Source organism: Notamacropus eugenii, chromosome 5, assembly GCF_028372415.1.
Source record: "Notamacropus eugenii isolate mMacEug1 chromosome 5, mMacEug1.pri_v2, whole genome shotgun sequence".
NCBI lineage: Eukaryota > Metazoa > Chordata > Mammalia > Diprotodontia > Macropodidae > Notamacropus > Notamacropus eugenii.
This window is the reverse complement of record NC_092876.1, coordinates 96275741-96296135: the sequence shown is the minus strand read 5'-3', so window position 1 is coordinate 96296135 and position 20395 is coordinate 96275741. Positions and strand designations below refer to the sequence as shown.

Genomic DNA, 20395 nt, shown 5'->3' with positions numbered 1-20395 from the left:
TAGTATTGTCATTTTTATTCTATTGACTCAGCCTACCCATAGACTTCAATACTTTTCAAATTGACTCATTCCATTTCTGGAGAGCTCTGTGGAGAAGTTTTCCTTCACATTTCGGCTAAATTTACCTTTGCCTCTCAGTACCTGCTTCCCATAATGGCCTTACTTTCCAGAGGCCAAAAAACCCAAGCTTAATCTCTTTTGTGCATGATAGTCCTCCAGATACTTGAGAATAACTATCTTGTATCCAAACGAGTCATCTCTTCTCTACTCAAGCATTTCTAGCTCCTTCAGCTATCTTTGTATGGATTCTCTCTGGTCTATAGTCTTCTCACTATTCTAGCCACTTTTCTCTGAATCCCTTCCAGTTTGTCAATGTCTGTGGTAAAATGCAGCAATCAGTACTGAACACACTATTCCTGATGTGGTGTGCTAGGGTAGAAGAAAATAAGACTCCTATCTTCCTAGTCAAGCAATCAATCCATCAGCAACTACTTATTAAGCACCTACTGCATGCCCTGCAAGGAGATTACACTCTAATGAGGGTAGGGAAAGCGGTAGAAAATAGATGTGCATAATGTGCATATATATGTATACATTTATTAAGTATAGTATAAACATAAAGTTAATAAATACAAATATATCCAAAGTATTTCAATACAAAGTTGGTTGGGAGGGAAGGCACTAATACGAAGTTCTTTAGGGGGAATCAGGAAAGGCTTCATGCAGAAGGTGCTGCCTAAGCTCTATCATGAAAGAAGAGAGGGATTCTATGAGACCAGAATGAGGAGGGAGTGCCTTTCAGCCATGTAGGACAGCCAAAACAGAGGGCCCAGAGTGGGAATGGAGTGTTGTATCTGAGAAACAGAGAGAAGCTTAGTTTGGCAAGATCTACAGGAGTAGATTAATGTCCAGAGAGGTGGAAAGATAGGCCAGGGTCAATTGGGTAGGACTTTTAAAGCTGAACAGAATTTTTATTTTATTTTAAAGGTAAGAGGAAGCCACTGGAATTGACTGAGTAAGGAAATAATCTGGTCAGCTCTACAATTAAGGAAAATCATTTTGGCAGAATTGTGTAGAATAGATGAGTGGTGAAAGACTTGAATCAGAGAGGCCAGTTATTAAGCTTTTGTAATAATCGAGGAGAGGGGCAATGAGGGCCCAAGGTGGTAATTGTGTGAGTGGAGGGAAGAGGTAAGATATGAGAGATGTTAGGAAGGTAGAAATAGCAAGCTTTGTGCAACTGGGAGGATGTTTGAAGTGAGAGAGAGTGAGAAGCCTACAAACCTGGGAGAAGAGAAGGATGGTGGTGCTTTTAAAGGAAATGGAGAAGTTTGGAAGAAGGGAGGTAGAAAGGAAAGAAGGAATAAGCATTTATTAATGCTTCCTATGTGCCATGCACTGTGCTATGTACTTTACACATATTTCATTTGATCCTCACAACAATCCTGTGAGTTAGGTTCTATTATTATCTTCATTTTAAAGTTGAGGAAACTGAGGCAGATGAAATAAAATGACTTGTCCAGTATTACATGACTAGTAAGAACGTCAGGCTGAAGTTCAATTCGAATTCCATGTACCACCTAGCTGCCTCAGTAGTAGTGATCAGGGCTGAGACTCAGGAAAAAGACCAGAGTGGAATATCTAAACCTGGGAATCATCTGCATTGAGATGATAGTGAAACCCATGGGATCTGATGAATCTGTTGAGAAAGAAGATAGAGGGAAAAAAGGAGAGGACTCTGAAGAGAACCTCAGTATTTATTATGCTTTCCTTTATTCAGCCTGGGGTCACACTGAACATTTTTAGTTGCCATGTTTCAATGTTACCTTATACTGAGCATGCAATCCACTAACCATCTGATAGTTTTCATGCAAATTCTTTTCTCAAATGTTTCCCTCTTCCACTATACTAATGAATTTCATAGGATCATAGATTTAGAGCTAGAAGAGGAACATTAGAGTCCATCTATCCACCTTTGTTCTCTAGATGGGGAAACTGAGGCCCAAAGTGGTTCGGTGACTTGTCTAAAGTCACACACAGAGTTAAAGAGGAACAGGCCACATGAACTTCCTCCTCCCCACAAGAGGCCTAGTAAATAGAGAATCTTAGACTCTCTGAAATTGAAGGGATTTTGAAGGGGGAACCAAACTTATGTTCCATAGACACTTTGAATCAGGTCATGCTCCTTCCTCACTATCTTTAGAAGCTCCCTATTGCCTAAGTTATATTGAGATTCCTGCTCCTTGTAATTGTGGCCTTCCATACCCTGCCTTTCCAGCCTTATGACCTACTATTCCTTTCTATGTACTCAATGCTCTAGTCAAGCTAGTCTCTGACTTACTACCTGTACTCTACCATCTCCATGCCTTTTCCCATTCCACTTTTGGACAGTAATTATTGCTTTGAAAATTTTCCTTGTGTTGAGCTAACATGTGTCTTCCAGTTCTATTTCTGCCCTCTTGGACAAAGTCAAAGAAGTTTAATTTTTCTTCCTCATCGTAACCTTTCAGATATTTGAAAACAGTTAAGTATTTCTCCTCCCTCCTTCCATTCATGCTCTTCTCTCCCCACACCGCCCCCCCCCAACCCTGCTGTGTCATCTCTTCTCCTGGGTAAACATTCACATTGGCCAAGGGCAGCTAGGTGGTGTAGTGGTTAGAGCACCAGTTCAGGAGTCAGGAGGATCTGAGTTCAAATTTCACCTCTGACACTTGACACGCAGTAGCAGTGCGACCTTGGGCAAGTCACTTAACCCCAGTTGCCTCATCCTGGGTCATCTCCAGTCATCCTGATGAATATCTGGTCACTGGATTCAGATGGCTCTGGAAGAGAAGTGAGGTTAGTGACTTGCACAGCCCTCCCTCACCCAAAACAAAGTCAAGTGCAAGTCATGTTATTATTTCTCTGATGGCATGGTCTTTTTCAACAACAAAGGATGAACACACACACATACACACACATTGGCCAGATGGCCTCAGCTCCTGATTCTTTCCAGAGGATCCTTCCAAACTAAACTTCCTACAGACTCTCAGGGACTCTAATTTGAGTCTAGATCTGAATGTGTCAGGCATTTCCCTCTTGCTGTAGGCTATCTGTTGTTGCCTTCCCTTGGGCAACTTCTAATTTAGGGCCAGGTCCTGAAACCAAAGCAAATATGTTGATTCCTGAACTGAGGACCCCTTTATCTCCACTTTATGGATGACCATGGGCACGTCTCTTTTCCTCTCCAGACCTCTGTTTCCTTTTCAGTAAACTGGATTGATTATGAACAAACAAGAGAATGGAATGAAAAGAGCTTTCAAAAGTATGAGGGATAATGAAGATGGGCTCGGGATGTCTGGAGAAATATTGACAAGTAGCCCAGGGCCAGTACAGAGCCTAGCTCCAAAGCCTTTTGTCCCAGAGTCCTTTCCCCACACTGCTACAACCAACAACAGGCCCTGAACATCCTCTTACCTCTCCATGCAGATATATTTTTATTCAACAAAACATTTATTTATTTTCAACATTCACTTTTATAAGATTTTGAATTCCAAATTTTTCTTCCTCCCCCCTTCCTCCCTTCTCCCCTCCCTAAGACAGTAAGCAATCTGATGTAAACCATACATGTCCAATCGTATTAAACTTATTTCCACATTAGTCATGTTGTAAAAGAAGGATCAGAACAACAGGGGAAAAAACCACAAGAAAGAAAAACAGACAAAAAACGTGAAAATAGTCTGCTTCCATCGGCATCCAGACGTCCTTTCTCTGGATGTGGATAGCATTTTTCATCACAAGTCTTTTGGAGTTGTCTTAGATCCTTGTATTGCTGAGAAGAGTTAAGTCTATCAAAGTTGTTCCTGGCACAGGGATGCTGTTACTGTGTGCAGTGTTCTTCTCGTTCTGCTCACTTCTTTCAACCTCTGTTCATGTAAGTCCAGATTTTTCTGAAGCCTGCCTGCTCAGTAATATTCCATCCCATTCATATACCACAACTTGTTCAGCCATTCCCCAATTGATGGGCATCCCCCTCATTTTCCAATTCTTGGCTACCACAAAAAGAACTGCTATAAATATTTTTATACATGTGGGTCTTTTTCCCTTTTTCAGTAAAACATTTATTAAGCACCAAGCATGGGCAGGGCCCTGTGTTTAGCACTGAGGATATAAAAATAGATACAAAATAGATCCTGCCATCAAGGAGAATACAATGTAACATGGAACCATACATAACTACGGTATAATGGAGATGGGGGGGAAACTTTCAAAGCAGAAGTACAAGTGAAACAATAGCTAGATTATGGAAGACCTTCAAAACTGGGTAGAGGATTTTGCTTTTTATTCAGGAGGCAATAGGGAAGTACTGCATATTTTTGAGCAAAGGAATAACATGACCAGATCTGTGCCTAAAGGTTAGTCTGGCAAGGACAAGGGATGATAAATGGACAGCTAGAGTGCTTAGCTGGTAGCCTTGTGGTATCAGGGAAAAAGCACTGAAGACCTCCAATGATTTGGGTAGATCCTCTGCAGCAAAGTTATGGAAGGAGTTACACAAAAAATGGACAGGCTGAGCAGATATAGACAGGCCATGATCATTGTTGGAGGCAACAAGTAAACCAAGTAGGTTGCAGAACCATTTCAGTATCTGGGTCTGGCGGTAGCATGAAGGATGGATTAGCTAGATGAAGAGGGTTTGAAAGATGCTTAGAGAGAATATCTTTCTAGGTTTGGGGTGGACAAAATGCCCTTTGAGGTTTCTTCCAGCATAAAGATTCTGTGAGTCTTTCTGGGTAACTAAGGAGAGAAACACAAAACAAGGCCGTTATGGTGGAACTGGAAATAAGAGAAGGAGGTGTTGCTCTTTCCCAGTGTAGACCTCCATTCCCACCCCAGTTCATTTCTATTGAATCACAGGTTCCCACACTCTTAGTAGAGGAGATGCTCTCTCACCTCCCAAGTGAAGTTAAGTTCCTTTCATTCATTCAACAATTTCTTCATCAAACATTTATTAAATGTCTTTTGTATGCAGAGAACAGTGCTGAGCTTTAGGAAAAAATATACACAATTAGATGACTCCTGGCTCATACAGCTCATGAGGGAAGCACTTGTTCTCTGTATTTTCCCCCATCAAAGTGACTTGGCATGGATTCAGTCTTCCCAGCTCTTTTCCCAAAGTGAGGACCACTTGCTGGGAGAGCAGCAATACAAAGACCTGATAGAAGCACCCCAAGTTTCAAGAGGTGGAAAGAAAGGGTTGTACACATAGATTGAGAATGTGTCCTCAGGTTGAAAGTCAGAACATAATGGGGCCTAGTGGGCCAGATAGGGAGCCTCCAGGGTAAGGGGCTATTCTAAGATCATGTTGTGTCTTAGGTGGCATGTATTTGTGACCAGAGTTTGGTTCATTTGGGGGCCAATATCTGGTTTCACTTAGGGTCCAGAATCAGAGTTTGACCTGTGGCTGGGAGTCAGGGTTTAAGATTAAATCTATGTCTTTGTAGGTTCTGTGCTTCTAGATTCAGTCAGTATCAGATGAGTATATCAGATGATACTTGGGAGAGATCTGTCCCAGGTGGTGGGAGGTGTGGCTATCAGATGGGACAGAGGCCAGTTTCCTGGAGTAGGTGGGCAGAACCAGGGGCATGGCCAGAGAAGGATTGGCTAGATGGTAGCCTGTAGGGTGGGCAGGGGAAGGAGGACCCCAGAACCCAAGTCCCGCCCCAACCTAGCCTCATTGTGAATCCAGGAATCACGGTTTGAGCCCAGTCTCTGTTCTGCCAGGTGCAAAGTGTGAGTAACCTCTTTCCTGGAATCAAGGGGATCCCACAACCAGCACTATTCCCCTGTTAGTCTGGTTTCCTGGGGCTAGGGGCATCTTCTCAGGGTTGGGACTCCAGCTTCCATGCCAGGTCTGCAGCCCGTCAGATGCTAGTGGAAGGGAAACTGTGCTCTCCACCCCTAGCAGAGACTAGAACCCTGGGTCAAAAGTTAGGCTTCTAGTGTCAGTTCTGTCCCTTGACTCACTGTGTAGCCTTGGACAGTCCCTTTCCTTTCCTGGGCCTTCACCTTCCCCCTCTCTAAAATGAGGGGATTCTACTGGATAGTCCCCAAGGTCGATTTCAACCCTGTTCTGTGCTTTTATGATTTGAGGGAAAGGGGATCAAGGCTAATTAAATCTAGAGTCAAGAGCTGCGGAGCAATAAGCTTCTAACACTAGCCCTTGTCCCTCCCAAAAGAGAGTCCAGGTTTAGAGAGGATGCATCCTGTACCTTTCTTACCTAATTCACAGAAAGCTTGGCAAGAGGGAGGACTAAGACTGGGAGAGGTAAGGGGCCAGACCCGGGGCCCTGGCATCCAGCCCAGGTAGGGACTTGGGTGGAATAAGAACTGCTGGACCATAGCTGAGATCTGGCTGTGCCTGAGGGTGGGATGGGACAGTGGGGGCGGTTCTTTGAGGCTTCTTCCCCAGCTACTCTCCCAGGCCACTCCATGGTCACTCTTGGGTACCGAGGAGGAATGTGGTTAGACCAGATTAGCTGGGAAGTACTTGAGACCCCTTCTTCTCTACACTAGCATGATCCAAGGGAAGGATCCTTGGGTTAGAACGGGATCCAAGTCTCTGCTCTTCTGTTGATCCATTTGGACAAGTTCTTTCCCAGTCTTTGAGTCCCAGTTTCCTTCTCTGTAGACTCAAGAGTTGGATATGATTATCTGAGGCCTCTTCTAGCTCTTAGCTCTTTACTCTCTCTTCTCTCTGTCTTTTGTCTTTTTTTGGTCTCTTATTTTCTTTTGTCTTTTAAAATGTCTCTTTCTGTATTCCAGTTTCTCTTTTTCAAGTTTTCTGTTTCTTACTATATCTCTTTTGTTTCAGTCTCTCTGTATCTTTTTTCTGTCTCTCATACAGCTCTCTGTTTTTTCCTTTGTCAATATGTATATATCTCTCAATCTTTGCTCATTGTATCTCTGTCCATTTCTGTTTTTCTCTTTCTCTTGACTTCTGGCCCTCTCTCAATACTCTATAAGAGTCAGGTCTCCTTGAATCTTAATCTCAGTAGTCCCATGGGCCCTGGTCTCTCCCTCTTCCTCATGTCCCCTCAGGCCCCCTCAGGATGCTCCCTGCCGCCTCTCAGCCCCTGGACCCTGAAGGGACTGTGTTTCGAATGCGCTTCACTTCTCTGGCCTATTGGGTCATCACCTTCCCCGTCTTCGGCTTCTTCTTCTGCATCTTCTGGTCCCTCTTATTCCACTTTGAATACACAGTGGCTACTGACTGTGGGGTGAGTGCGGGGGCCAGTGGAATGGGGGTGGGTAGAAATGTTCTACCAGAAGGGAGGAACTAGATAGAGCTGCTAGGGAGGATGAGAGAGCTCCAGCTACTAAAGAGACACAAAAGGAAGGAAGAAAGAACTTGAAGAGAGGCAGGTACAAGGATTCTCTGCCCTTCTGCCTCTGCCCCCTGGGCCCTAAGGCCTGTCCTGCCTCTGGTCAATTCATCTCAAGATGGGGATGTCACTCTTGGGGAAATATATACTTGTTGCAGAGAACCCTGAGCTGAGAGCCAATAGACTAGGTTCTAGTCTTAGCTACTGACTTACTTTGTGACTTTGGTCAAATGCCTTCTACCTTTCTGGTCCCCTCCTCTATAAAAGGTGATTAACCCATTGGTTTCTGCTGTTATCCTTGAGCTCTGATATTTCTTTGTTCTACCCTTTTAAGATTCAGTGATTGAATTAAATAAATATTTACTAGGTGCTGGCTCTGTGCAAGGCCCATTCAGCAGGTGCAGTGATTAAAACCAGTGTTTTCCTGCCCTTAAGATTTTATAGTCTGTGAGGGCCTCCTACACAAAGAGCTCTCTGGGCTTTTTCCTGGTTAGATGACATCTATAGTATCCTGCTCAGTTCTTGATCCACATTTTAGGACGATCATTGACAAACTAGAGCATAGCCATAGGAAGGCAAATAGCATAGTAAGGAGACTAGAGGGACTTCACCTAGGTTTTTTTTTTTTTGATAAAACAATTGGGAGTAAGTGATTTGCCCAGGGTCACACAGGTAGAGGTAGTAAGTATTAAGTGTCTGAGGCTGACTCTGAACTAAAGTCCTCCTGACTCCAGGGCTGGTACTCTATCCACTGTGCTACCTCGCTGCCCCACCTAGGATATTTTCAGTTAAAGGAATTAGGAATGCTTAAGCTGGGGAAGAAAAGACATGTGGGGTATCTTCTAATATTTGAAGGACTGTCATATATTAGAGGAATTAGATTTGTTCTGTTTTTCCCCAAATGGTAGAATAGTAGGGGAAGTAGTGGAGGAAAGGGGTAAAAAAATAGGTTTAGCCTTGTGGTAAGGAAAAACTTACTAACAAAACTTACCAAAAATGAAATGAACTCCTCCAGGGTGCAGAGGTCCCAGATTCTAAGGGAAGTTCCAAGGTAAAGCCTGATATTAAAGTCTGAAAAGTCAGCAGCACATTCAGGATGGAAAACTGATGCAGGATAGACCAGGGGTGGGGAACCTGCAGCCCTCTAGGTCCTTGGATGCGGCCTTTTGACTGAGTCTAAGTTTTACAGAATAAATCCTTTGTTGTGTGAAATTTGGATTCAGTCAAAGGGTCACACTTGAGAACCTTGGCCTTGAGGCTGTAGGTTCCCCACCCCTGGGATAGATTCTTGGCTTTTTCTGTGATTCTCAAAGGTTAATGGCACCTGATCCCTAAAACCTTCTTCCCCTTTCTTCTACTACTATATCTGGGATATCTCAACTTCCTGTTTTCCTTCTCTACCTACAGTAGTGTTGTGTGTATTCTCTAGGGTTTGTTCACAAGGATAAAGAGAATATACAGAGTCATAAATAGTAACTTAGGGGATTGTCATTACACAGGCATAGAGAAGAAATGTGCCCAGTCACAGATAAGTTATCTCAATTTTCTTTGCTGTTCTTTTGAACTCAAAGGTTTCTCTAGTATTCCCTTTGCTTGGAATCCTCCAAGCAAAGACCTGAGTGTCTGACTCCAAGCTGGTCTCAGATGTGAATAAATTTTCTGCGCCAGAACATCCCTCAAGTGGCTAGTGCTTTACCCAAAAGAGTCTACTGGATCAAACTCATTGGCTTATTTTATAATCCCTCTTTCACCCTCAGTCAATCAGCCCTTTCCTTCTATCAAGGAGAAACTTCCTATCACTTAAATGTATACTGGGAAGGAGGACCCCTTCTAAAGTCTTCAGTAAAGTACTCTATATGATATGGGAAATTTGAAAAGAGGAGAGATCACTTTCAGGTGAGGGAATTGGGCAAGATTTCATGGAGGTGTTGGTATGTAAGCTAGGCCCTGAAGGAAGAGAAGTAGTTCTGATGAGGAAGGAACACATTCCAGTCATGGGGGAGAGTCTGCACAAATGTACTGAGATAGGAGAGGGATCAGGGAATAGCTGGTAGTCCAGTTTAGATGAAGCATATTTTATATGAAGGGAAGTAATATTTTATAAGGCTAGAAAAGTAGGTTGGGATCATATTGTGGAGAGCATTGAATACCAAACTGAGGAATTTGAACTTTATTTGGTAGACAATGGGAAGCCATTGCAAGGTTTTGAGTTAAGGAGGAACATGGTCAGACCTAGAGACATGAGGCAACTAGCATTGGACTTGGTGTCAGGAATGCCTGAATTCAAATCCTGCCTCAGATACTTACAAGCTGTGTGACCCTGGGGTAGTCACTCAACAGCTATTTGTCTCAGTTTCCTCAGCTGTAAAATGAGGGTAATAGTAACACTTACCTTCCAGGATTGTTGTGAGGATCTAATGAGCTGTATCTGTAAAAGGCTTCACGAACCTTAAAGCAGCGTAAAAATGCTAGCTGTTGTTGTCATTGCTTCGTTAGAACTTTCCTAATCTGTGCATTAGGAAGGTTATTCAAGCAGTATTTAAAGCATACATTAGAGAGGGTGACATCGGAGGATAATGCAGTGGTCTAGGAGAGAGAGGATGATTTATAAAGCCCTTTACAACTCTGTCTTTCCAGGCAAGGATCTAGACACTGTGAGAAGAAGAGGCACAAGTGAGAATTTTAGGCTGATTTTCGAACTGGAGTAGGGGAGGGGAATCGTGAAGATGTTCGGCAAAGGGATCTCTCCCCTTGCTTCCCCTCTTCTGAGCAAGTCTGTGCTTTCAGTACTTTACTGTTGTTCAATCATTCAGTCGTGGCCAAGGCTTCATGATTTCATAGGGTTTTCTTGTCAAGGACACTGGAGTGGGTTGCCATTTCCTTCTCCAGTGGTTCGACTTTTGTTACAACTCTCTACTATGACCTGTCTGTCTAGCTTATTGTTTCACTGAGCGGTGCACGCCTGTCTGCCACTGCCACAAGGCAGTGATCTGGGGGGAAGGGGTGTTCAATAGTTTCGGTACTTAGTTCCCCCCAGGTCAAAAATGTGTTCTGAAGCCTTCCTCCTCCCATTTTGTGCCAAATAACATTGTGATAAAGACAAAAGGGGGAAGAGACTAAGGCCCTTCCCTCCCATCTTTCTCCTGGGCCCCTAGTCTGATTGGGAAGATGAAACTTCCATACAGAGGCAGTGTGGTTCCTAAAAGCTACAGGAACTTTGAGAAGGGAGAGATCCTTGAGGGCTGAGGGGCAGGGCATCTAAGGTCTAAGAAGAGGTGAGGAAGGTTCTGGGCTTTAAAGGGAGGGTATGAAGGTGGAAGCTTTCTGGGCTCTAAGTAGAGGGATGGATAGGAAACTTGCAAGTTATATTTATAGGGTCAGTGGGTTGTCCAGTTTAGTGAAAGAGGGGAGGGCAAATGAGTGGGTGTGAGAGATTGAGGCAGTACTCTGTAGACCCCAAATGCCAGGCTAAGGAATATGGACTCTCCTCTATAGGCTATGGAGAGCCATAACAGGTTCTTGATCAAGGCAGGGATATGATTAGATCTAGGCTATGGAAAGATGATCCTGACTTCCTGCAGAGGGGAGATAATGGGAAGAAGGAGGCTGCAGCGATATGGGTAAGAGGTCTTAAGGTGGAATTTGTGTGGATAGAAAAGAGAAGAAATGGACAGGGAGATTTGGAAGGGGAGAAGGGACAGGCCTGGGGACTCATTAGGTTTGGGGAAGGGGAATGATTTTTAAGGTTCCTTTCAGCTCTTAAGTTCTGTAGTGACTATGAGTTTAACATAACTCCAAGGATACTTAGTGCCTTAAAATAAAAGAATGAATAATGGTAGAATTTCAGGGATAATATTGGTAGGGGGAGGGACAGGAGGAGAGGAGAGTGGAAGGATCATTTTAGCCAGAAGGTGCTCTCTATTCTCTGCTTTGCCAATCATTTTTAACTTAAAGATCTCAATTTGAGGTTGTGAAGGACAATGCTGGAGTACTTACAGGTGGAGTCATTTGGAGAGGGGAAGAGAAAGATGACTTCAGTATGTTATGTAGTTTGTACCTAGTAAAGCAGCTCAATACAACTGAGACAGTACTGCTTCTTGAATCAGAGGAACTGGGTCCGCATCTCACCTCATTCAAGTTCTACCTCTGTGACCTTGGACACACTCAGATATGGGCCTGAGTTCCTCTGTAACAAGATGGGGTAAAACTAGATACCTTCTGAGGACCCTAACAGCTGTAGATCTGTAACCCTATAGGTTGAATTGTGTAAGCACCAACTCTACGTAGAACACTGAGTTACACGTGGCAGTGGATGGGGTTGGACTTTAATAACAAAATTTAGCTAAAGTCCATGACTTTAGGAACTCACAGTGTGGTAGGGAACAAGACACAAAGAAAGCTCATGCAAGACACACTAATATGTGACAGGTATATCACAGAGATAATAAGAAAAAAATGGAATCTCAAGGAAAAATCATTGCGGTTGAGGGATCATAGGAGACTTCTTGGAAAAATTGGATTTTGAGGTAAGAATTCAGAACGATTCCCCCTTTTTTCCCTAACTCAGAGCCCCTCTATATCACTCCTCATTCTCTCTTCCTTTGCTTCAGCCTCTGGAGAAGAGGTTGCTAAGAACAGTCCGTCTACTTATGACATCAATCACATCTCTGGTCTCTTCTGGCCACTTGCCTCTTCCATCATTTCCTCTTACCTGTCTCATCTTTCTTTATCCACTAGCCCTTTCTTTGCCACTTAAAGCATGCCCAGATCTTCTTTATCCTTTAAAAAAACTTCTCTTGACTTCACCTTGTCCTCAAATTCTTATCATCCTGTATGGCTTCTCCCTTTCACAGTCAAATTTCTTGAAAATGTTGTTTATACCCTTGTTATCTTATTTTCCACTCATTTCTCAAACCTTTGCAATCAGACCTACTGAAACTGCTCTTCAGAGGTTATTAACAATTTCTTAACTGCTAGATCCAATGTTATTTTTTCATACTTCATCTTCTTTAAGCTCTGCAGGGTTTGATATGGTTGACTATCCACTCCTCTTCTTGGATACTGTCTTCTCTCCTTGCTTTCCTTACCTTGCTCTCTTCAGGGACTCCTGAAGAGTTACCTCTCTGACTGAGCCCCCTAAGTCTCCTTTGGTGGATCATCTTCCTTCTCCCATTACTAAGCGTGAGTGTATTCCAGGCTTTTGTACTGGGCTTTCCTCTCTGTCTGTACCCTTTCTTGGTGATTTCATCTGCTCCCGTGTGTTCAGTTAGCATCTCTATGCAGGAGACTCCTAAATTTCTATTTCCAGCCCCATTCTGTGTCCTGAACAGAGTCTGCTGACAGGTCTGAGTATTCCATCAACATCTCAAATTTAATGTTTGAAAACAACTTCATTATTGTCCTTTAACTCTGCCCTCCCTCTCAACTTCCCTATTTCAGTTGAAGGCATTACCTTTCTTTAGTAAGAACCTTACCTAGCTTCTTACTAAAGGAATCTTCTTTGACTTCTTCCTCTCCTTCATCTTCTATATTCTATCAGCTGCTAAGTCTTGTCAAGTTCCCCTCCATCACATTTCTTGCATCTGTGATACTTCTCGTATGAGAGACAGTGTGGCATACTAGATAGGACTTTGGATCAGAAGTTAACGTGACTGACATTCAAACCTGTTGTTGATTCTTATTAGCAGTGTGACTGTAGACACAGAGCTAAAGTTTCATCATTAAAATAGAGGTACGTGTACCCATAGTATCTTTCTCAGAGGGTTTTGTGAGGATCAAATGAAATTAATTCATATAGAAACAGCAGTTATATTTTTTTGTCAGTGCCCTTTTCACCATTCACATGACCACTACACTGGTTCAGGCCCTTATCACCTCTTGCCTGAAATATTGCATTAACTCCTAACTGGTCACCCTGTTTTCAGTCTCTTCCTTCTTTAGTTATTTTCCACACTGTTGTCAAGTGAACCATGTTGCTCCCCTGCTCGGAAATTTCCGGTGCCTCCTTTTTGCATTTTACACCTCAGCCTGGCAGTTTAGGGGCCCTCCACAACTTCTCTCCTGACTACCTTTCCCACCTTATTTTACAGTGCTCTCATCATCCATCTCCATGACTTAGCATGGGACATCCTTCCAGACTTGAGGGCACTCTGTTCTGCACTTTCAAACCTCCTTCAAGGCCCAGATCATGTGTCATCTCGCACTGGAAAGCCTTTCCTAATTCCCTCCATCCTGTCCTGTTGTTAATGTTCTCCTTTTTCAAATTGTCTTATCATTGTGTATTATGTAGGACTTAGCCTGGCATATAGTAGTTTCTTAATAAATGTTGATTGTCTGTGTTATATCCTACGATGAGTGTAAGCTCTTTGAAAGCAGGGGGTTTTCAGATTTTAATTCCGTTCTTCCAGTACTCAGAATAGTCCTTTGCACATTTTTGAAGAGGACCACAGCTCTGCTTTCGTCCATATGGGGAATTTACTATGATAAAGCTTCATCCCTTGATTTTCAACTTATAAAAATTTCCTAGACCTCCAAGAGACTAAGTAATTTCCCTAAGGTCATACAGCCATTATGGGAGATTTGGACTCAGGTCATCCTGCCCCTGCGGCTAGCTCTCTATCCATTCTGACATGGACCCCTGACTGGCACAGAATAAGCATGTGATAAATGTATGTTGAATTGAATTGAAATGAAAGCAAAATGGGATAGAGAGGCTGTTCTAGGTCTAGGATATAATGTGAACAAAAATAGAGAGGCAAGAGAGTCTTCTTAGGGAGACTGAGATTAATCCATTTTGACCTGAGCATGCAGAACAAGGAGGAAATTGACAGAAAGTGATACTGGAAAGGTGGATATGTAGAGGTCACTCTCCTTCTCCCTGGGCTCCATCTGGAGGCCTGGGAATTGATGATAATGATGATGATAATAATCTATTTCTTGCTTTGTAAGATTTATAAAAAGTACTTTCCTTACAACAACCCTGAATGTAGATAATGTATTATAATCCTTATTTTATAGATGAAGAAACTGAGATTCCAATGACTCATCAAGGCTGTGTGTCTGATTCAGGGTGGGGGAAGGAATAGACATAGAGGACCCCCTTATTGAGCTCCTTTCCTGATTGGGGAGATAGTTCTCCATTTGGTGAGAGAGGAGGGAGCATTCTGAAAATAGTGCAGGGTGATTCTTACTGTCAGGGATACAAAAAATATCATCCTGGGCTTGGATGGTTAGGGAAAGCTGCATAAAGGAGGTAGGCTTTGAAAGACACTAGTAGTAGTATCTGCTGATAATAAAACATTCTTAAATTTCTATGGCTCACTGACATGCCTGGGCAAATAGAGGCAACAGCTTTGTCTGGGATGGTACTCTGACAATAACACTGATGACGACGGTGATGATAGCACCATTTTAGACACTGATTAGTTGTGTGGCTATTGTAAATTATATCTGTTCCCTGAGTTTCCTATAGCTTCTTCATCTGTGAAATAGGGGTAATAATCCTTACACTGGCTACCTATCTCACAGAGTCATTGTAAGGAAGCTACTTTGTAAGACTTAGGCCTGTTGTAAGATAGAGTGGTCAGGTTTGCACACTTTCCCTGGAGGTTGAGCCATCCTGGGGACCCCTCCAAGGCCTGGCCCACTCCACCCCATCCCTCTTTGCCTTAGGTGCCCAATTATCTTCCATCGGTGAGTTCAGCTATTGGTGGGGAAGTGCCCCAACGGTACGTCTGGCGTTTCTGCATCGGCCTGCACTCTGCCCCCCGCTTCCTGGTGGCCTTTGTCTACTGGAACTACTACAGGAGCTGCCCTTCACCCTGCTTTGGCTATGACCAGCTCTGCCTTCTCAACTTGGGTCTCAACCTCCTGGAGAATGTGGCCCTGCTTCTGCTCACCTATGTCTCCTCCTCAGAGGACTTCAGTATGTGGCCTAAGCCTGGCTTTGGGAGCCCCCATTCTGAGGGGGAGACATGGCACTTGTCCTCATGGAGCCCCCAAGCTGAGGAGAAAACACTGCCCTTTCCCTCAGGGAGTGACAGTCTTAAGGGGGACACATGGCTCCTATGTTCAAGGGGCCCTGAACCTGAGGGATCCAGACTTGAAGGCCTGGGATAAGATGGGGACCCCCATGGGGAGGGTCCTCGGGTTGCAGGGGATTGGGACAAGCTCATTATTCCCTCCTTCTCCAGCCATCCATGAGAACGCCTTCATCGTGTTCATCGCAGCAGCTCTGGGCCACATGCTGTTAACCTGTATCTTATGGCGTCTGACGAAGAAACATACAGTAAGTTTGGAGGTAAACATCACTGCTCACTCTTCTTGGCTTTGGGGGCTTGAGAACTGGGTTTGGGCAGAATGAGGAGTGGGGCAATAGACCTCAGGATTGGTAGGGTGGCATATGGAGGACCAAAGGTCATGGGATGGAAAGTGGGAGCTCTCAGAGGGATCAGGAGACCCTGTATCAGGAAAGTCTGGGTCCACACTGGGGTCTGGGTACTGAGGTCACAGGGAGAAGGAGATCAGGTCAGAAACCAGAGATATGAGGAGTCAAGGACTTCGGTAAGGATTCTTGGTGGGGTGTGGAGGGGAGTATAAAACCCTGGGAAATGTATGAGGTAGAGTTACAAGCAGTGACAGAACTTGCCAGAAGGTATTTCCGCTTAGGGGTGTCTGGAGTTTCCTAGGTACATGTTTCCTTCAGTCTTACTGAATGTTCGTTCTCTAGCTTTCTTCTGGCATTTCTCTCTCTGCCTAAAGCCATTTGTGTGTGTCTTTTTAAGTGTTACCTCATTTTTCTGAGGTTCAGTAACCTCATCTATAAATTCTTAAACCAGGTACAACTTCATAGGGTTGTGGTGTGGTAAACAGTTTGCCAGTCTTAGAGACAACATGACCATTAAAGAAATGTACATTCTCATCATCACCATCCTCTTTGGCTATCACAGTGAAGATCTCTGGCTTTCAATGTATCTTCATTGCTTCTGACCATTTCTGTGGGTCTCTGGCTGCCTCTCTCTGGCTCTCCCTCTGCTTCTCCCACTCTAAAATCCTTTCTCTGTCTAGTATGAGGGCATAGGTGGGATATGGACACCAGGGGGCAGCGTGTTCCTGGCTAGAGCCTTCTGGGTGAGAGCAGATTGGCTCTAGGCCCAGTTGGGGAAAGGATAATGTGGGGGTGGAGGCATTGAAGCCCCTGTCAGAGACAGAAACTTTCTTCTCTGCTTTACCCCTCCCCCCCAGCTATGCAGAAGTTAATTGCAGAATGGCAGTCGGGTGTTCTCTTGTGCCCCCAAGAAAAAAGACTTTCTCCAACTCCTTCTCCACTGCACAAGTCTTTGCCTGGATACAAGGGAGGCAAATGGTCCTAGTGTCTGAGACAGGACAGGCCTCACATTGCCTGAACCAAAGACTCCAGGAACAAGAATAGGGGCAAGGTGTGGGATGGAGAGATGGAAGATAGAGGGATTAGGGGATGGGGAGATGAGTGGGGTTAGACCCATAGAGATGAGGAATGGAGATAAAAAATGGGCAACAGAAATGGAATGGTGAGGAGATGGGAAATGGAGGGTTTGGAAGATGGGAGATTGGGGAAAGGGGAAATGGAGGCACAGGGAAATGTAGAGAAATGAAGACCTAGATGACTGTAGAACCTGGGGCCCTGAGTAGGCCTCCACGTTTGAATGACAGGAAGGAGTTGGTTGAGTGCAGGCGGGTGATGGGGGGAGGGGGGATGTGGCTGCTTTAACGGCTTCTCCACCCCCTCTCTTTCCCCTGTGGTTTCCTCCTTCCCCAGTAACTGAAGAGGAGGGAGTCCTAGTGGCAGTGGCCCTGGGTAGCTTAAAAGGTCTGGGACGCCAGTACTGGGACCAGACTTAGGGAGCCCAGAATAGAGGAGGATCCATTCAGATTCAGGCCTGGGTTGGTAGATGGCTCAATTTCTGTGGGTTCTCTGGAAGAGAAGGCTCTTATAAGGCAAGGGAAAAGTAACAAGTTTATATCCTGCTTGGTTCTCCAACCTTGGCCCTCCCCCTTTTGCCCCCCACTTCCCCCACATACACACAAACTAAGAATGCCTATGCCTACTTGTACTGAATGCCTGCTAGGGTCAGGTATCTTTGTTCTGGTCAGTGGGGGAGTAACAATCTTGCCCTTGGGGGATCTCCCTCCCATTGGAGGATCCTCCAAGTAACCAGTTATTTATCTATTCCTCAGGAACGTAAGTCCTACAGCTGGAAACAACGACTTTTTATTGTCAACTTTGTCTCTTTCTTTATGGCCCTAGCTGTCTACTTCCGACACAACATGTACTGTGAGCCAGGAGGTGAGGTTGGGGCCTGGCCCAGGGTTGTTCCTGCTGGTGCCATGGGCAAGGGACCTGTATGGTCTCTCTTCAAGGGAAGGTCTGGAGAAGAGTGGTGGGGACCATCATGAGGGCACTGGTTTCTACTTTGGTGGTAGTCTTTGATAGTGGGTGTGTTGATGCATCTTGGTGATTGTTGCACTGTATGGTGAGAAGAGCCCTGGAATTGAATCAGACCTGGGTCCCCTTTGGGGAACTTGAACAAATCACTACTCAGCACCTCAGTTTCCTCTTCTATAAAGTAAGGGGATTAGATTAGAATGTTCTCTGCAGGTCCTTTCCAGCACTAACTCCTAAGTTCCCATGTTAGCTCCCAGGCTACACTAGGGGGATAGTAGGCTGGGCTCTCTGGGTCTCTTTGTTCACTTCCCTTCCTTTTCCCCACTCTCAGTGTACACCATCTTTGCGGTCTTTGAGTACACCGTGGTTCTGACTAACATGGGCTTCCACATGACTGCCTGTTGGGACTTCGGGAACAAAGAGGTGTTTATTACCTCCCCAACAGAAGACAAAAGATTCTGAGCCAGGCTGGACCATACTGGAGAAGACCCAGCCTGATTAGAAGGGTGTAGAGGGGACAGAGAATGTACTCCCTGCCACATTCCCCAGATTCACCCACCCCAGAAACTGATGGAGAAAATATAGAACTCTAGCCCCCAGCCCGTTCTGTGTCCTCTCTCTGCTGGGCCCTGGGTGGAGGGAGGGAGGAAAGGGGGCGCTATAAGGTTCAGCCAAGAGATACCTCAGTCCCTTGCCCCAGGCTCCTCCTCTTTACTCTCCCAACCCCTGCTCCCATGTGTATAGTGTTCAGTTTCCAGGATAGCTTCAGGTATGGAGTCTAGGCAGCTTTAGGATATATAGCAGACCAGCTCACTAGGATTAGATGTAGGGAGGTCATAGATGGAAGAGGAAGAGGTACCCCAACCAAATGAGACATGTAATCAGCCCTGAAAAGTCTCCCACCTTACACCATCACTACAGCATGAAGTGCTGGACTGTTACCTACTAACACTATATCCCCCTTCCCAAAATAGTGACTTTTCCCCTTTTGAATTGCCCTTGGGAGTGGATCTAGGACTGGAAGTCAGTTATTGCTGTAACTAGTAACTAGTTATCTTCTTTGTGAAGTAATAGGTTTGGATTAGATGACCTCTAAGGCCCCTCCCACCTCAACACTGGTTATCCTGACTCCATTTTGGGGGATGGTGATGTCACAGTATGGTTTGCCCCAAATGGGGCCCTACTTCCTGAGTGTCACCAGATTATTTTCATGATCTTTATTTCCCCCATAGAACTTGTCCCAGATATTCTGGATTTTTTTTCTGTGCCTAGTCCAAATCTTCTTTATAGACTGGAATTTATGATGAACAGATGTACAGATATACCCAGCCCTGAGTTTTCTGCGCTGCTTCAACCCATCACTATCAATCTTTTACTCATCCTAACTCTGGTTTATTGATTTCCATTCCCAAGGACTCCTCTCCATCCCCACTCCAAATTTCATCTTATTCTGTAGAATCACTTTTCCCCTCCCTAAAGGACACAACTAATGGTTGTACATTTAAAGAAAACACTTTTTTCTTTTTTGCCAATACCCCTACCTAGGCTAAGACCATATGTCCTGGCAACATTGAAGGTTAGGGAATGCCCCTTGCTTTCAGTGAAAAAAACAATCCTGTGACAGGTACCTAGTGCCTATAGGTGTAATCAGAAGCATTAGCATGGCAGAATTCCAGGGAACTAGGCCTTCCTTCTAGAGTGAACTGGGCCCCCACTTAAAGTGGCATCAAGTACGCCATGTTCTAAGGGCCTTTTTTACATTGTGTACCTTTGCTCTGGTAGAATTGAGTCAGGTGACCTGAGTTGTAGTCCAGGGCCTGTCATTAACCAGCTAAGTGACCTCAGGCAAATCTCTTTCCCTTTGGGTGACTCAGGTTACTTCTGTGTAAAATGAAGGGCATTGGACAAGATGGTCTTCAGTTGTGGTAGCCTTTACTCTCTGTCTCCCTGTTCTTTTAAGATTTCTGTGGCAGAACATTTAGTTGTCAGTTTGTTGCCAGTATTGTTGTGGTTATTCTCTTGCCTTCCTTCAGAAAGTTCTCCTAATCTAGCTCCAAGCCCTATTCTTGATCTGCTTGCTTCAGGCCAGGAATGACCAGGTATTCAACTTCTTGGGTCAATGGCGAGATGAACAACTCTCTGACATTGACAGGCAGCCTTGAACTGGTGCTCAGGATGCTTGGTACTGGGGAATTTGAAGAGTCTTTATGCTTCAAATTCCATATATTGGAAAGAAGACTACCCCTTCACAAGAAGGAAGATAAGAACTAGGGCAGATTCAGGTGGCAGAAGCCGGATGTCCTGGGAAGGGCCTCTCTGCACCCCTGGTCATTCTCAAGAGCTGCTCTACAGAGCTGGGTATGGTTGCACCTGCCCTACTGTTAAGGAAATAGTAGTTGGGAGGGTGGGAAGGGAAATTGGTGACAACAGAGGTTCTTCTGTGGACCTACACCCCTAGTTAAAAATACCGTCTAGTTCCCAAGGAATCCCACCCCACCAGTCCTCAACCAATGCTACCACAACCCCTAGTCCTGACTGTCCTCCCCAATGTCCCTCGATTCTCCCTACACACCTTCCCTCCCCCCACTACAAAGGGAAGAGCTGGGGC

The 20395-nt window shown here is 44.6% G+C and overlaps 1 protein-coding gene across 6 annotated transcripts in view; it reads left to right on the top strand.

The window, feature by feature from the left end:
- Window positions 1-18386, top strand: part of PGAP2 (post-GPI attachment to proteins 2) — a 40578-nt gene extending 22192 nt beyond the window's left edge. For 3 of the 6 annotated variants that reach the window (XM_072610268.1, XM_072610267.1, XM_072610265.1), the window contains 4 exons: window positions 15036-15288; window positions 15557-15663; window positions 17580-17688; window positions 18119-18386. In XM_072610268.1, the coding sequence (XP_072466369.1) occupies window positions 15036-15288; window positions 15557-15663; window positions 17580-17688; window positions 18119-18249 (600 nt within the window). In that variant the 3' untranslated portion in view covers window positions 18250-18386. Of the gene's footprint in view, window positions 1-7080; window positions 7260-15035; window positions 15289-15556; window positions 15664-17579; window positions 17689-18118 lie in introns of all 6 variants that reach the window. The other 3 variants (XM_072610269.1, XM_072610266.1, XM_072610270.1) reach the window with 2 other exon arrangements.
- Window positions 18387-20395: the final 2009 nt, after the last annotated feature.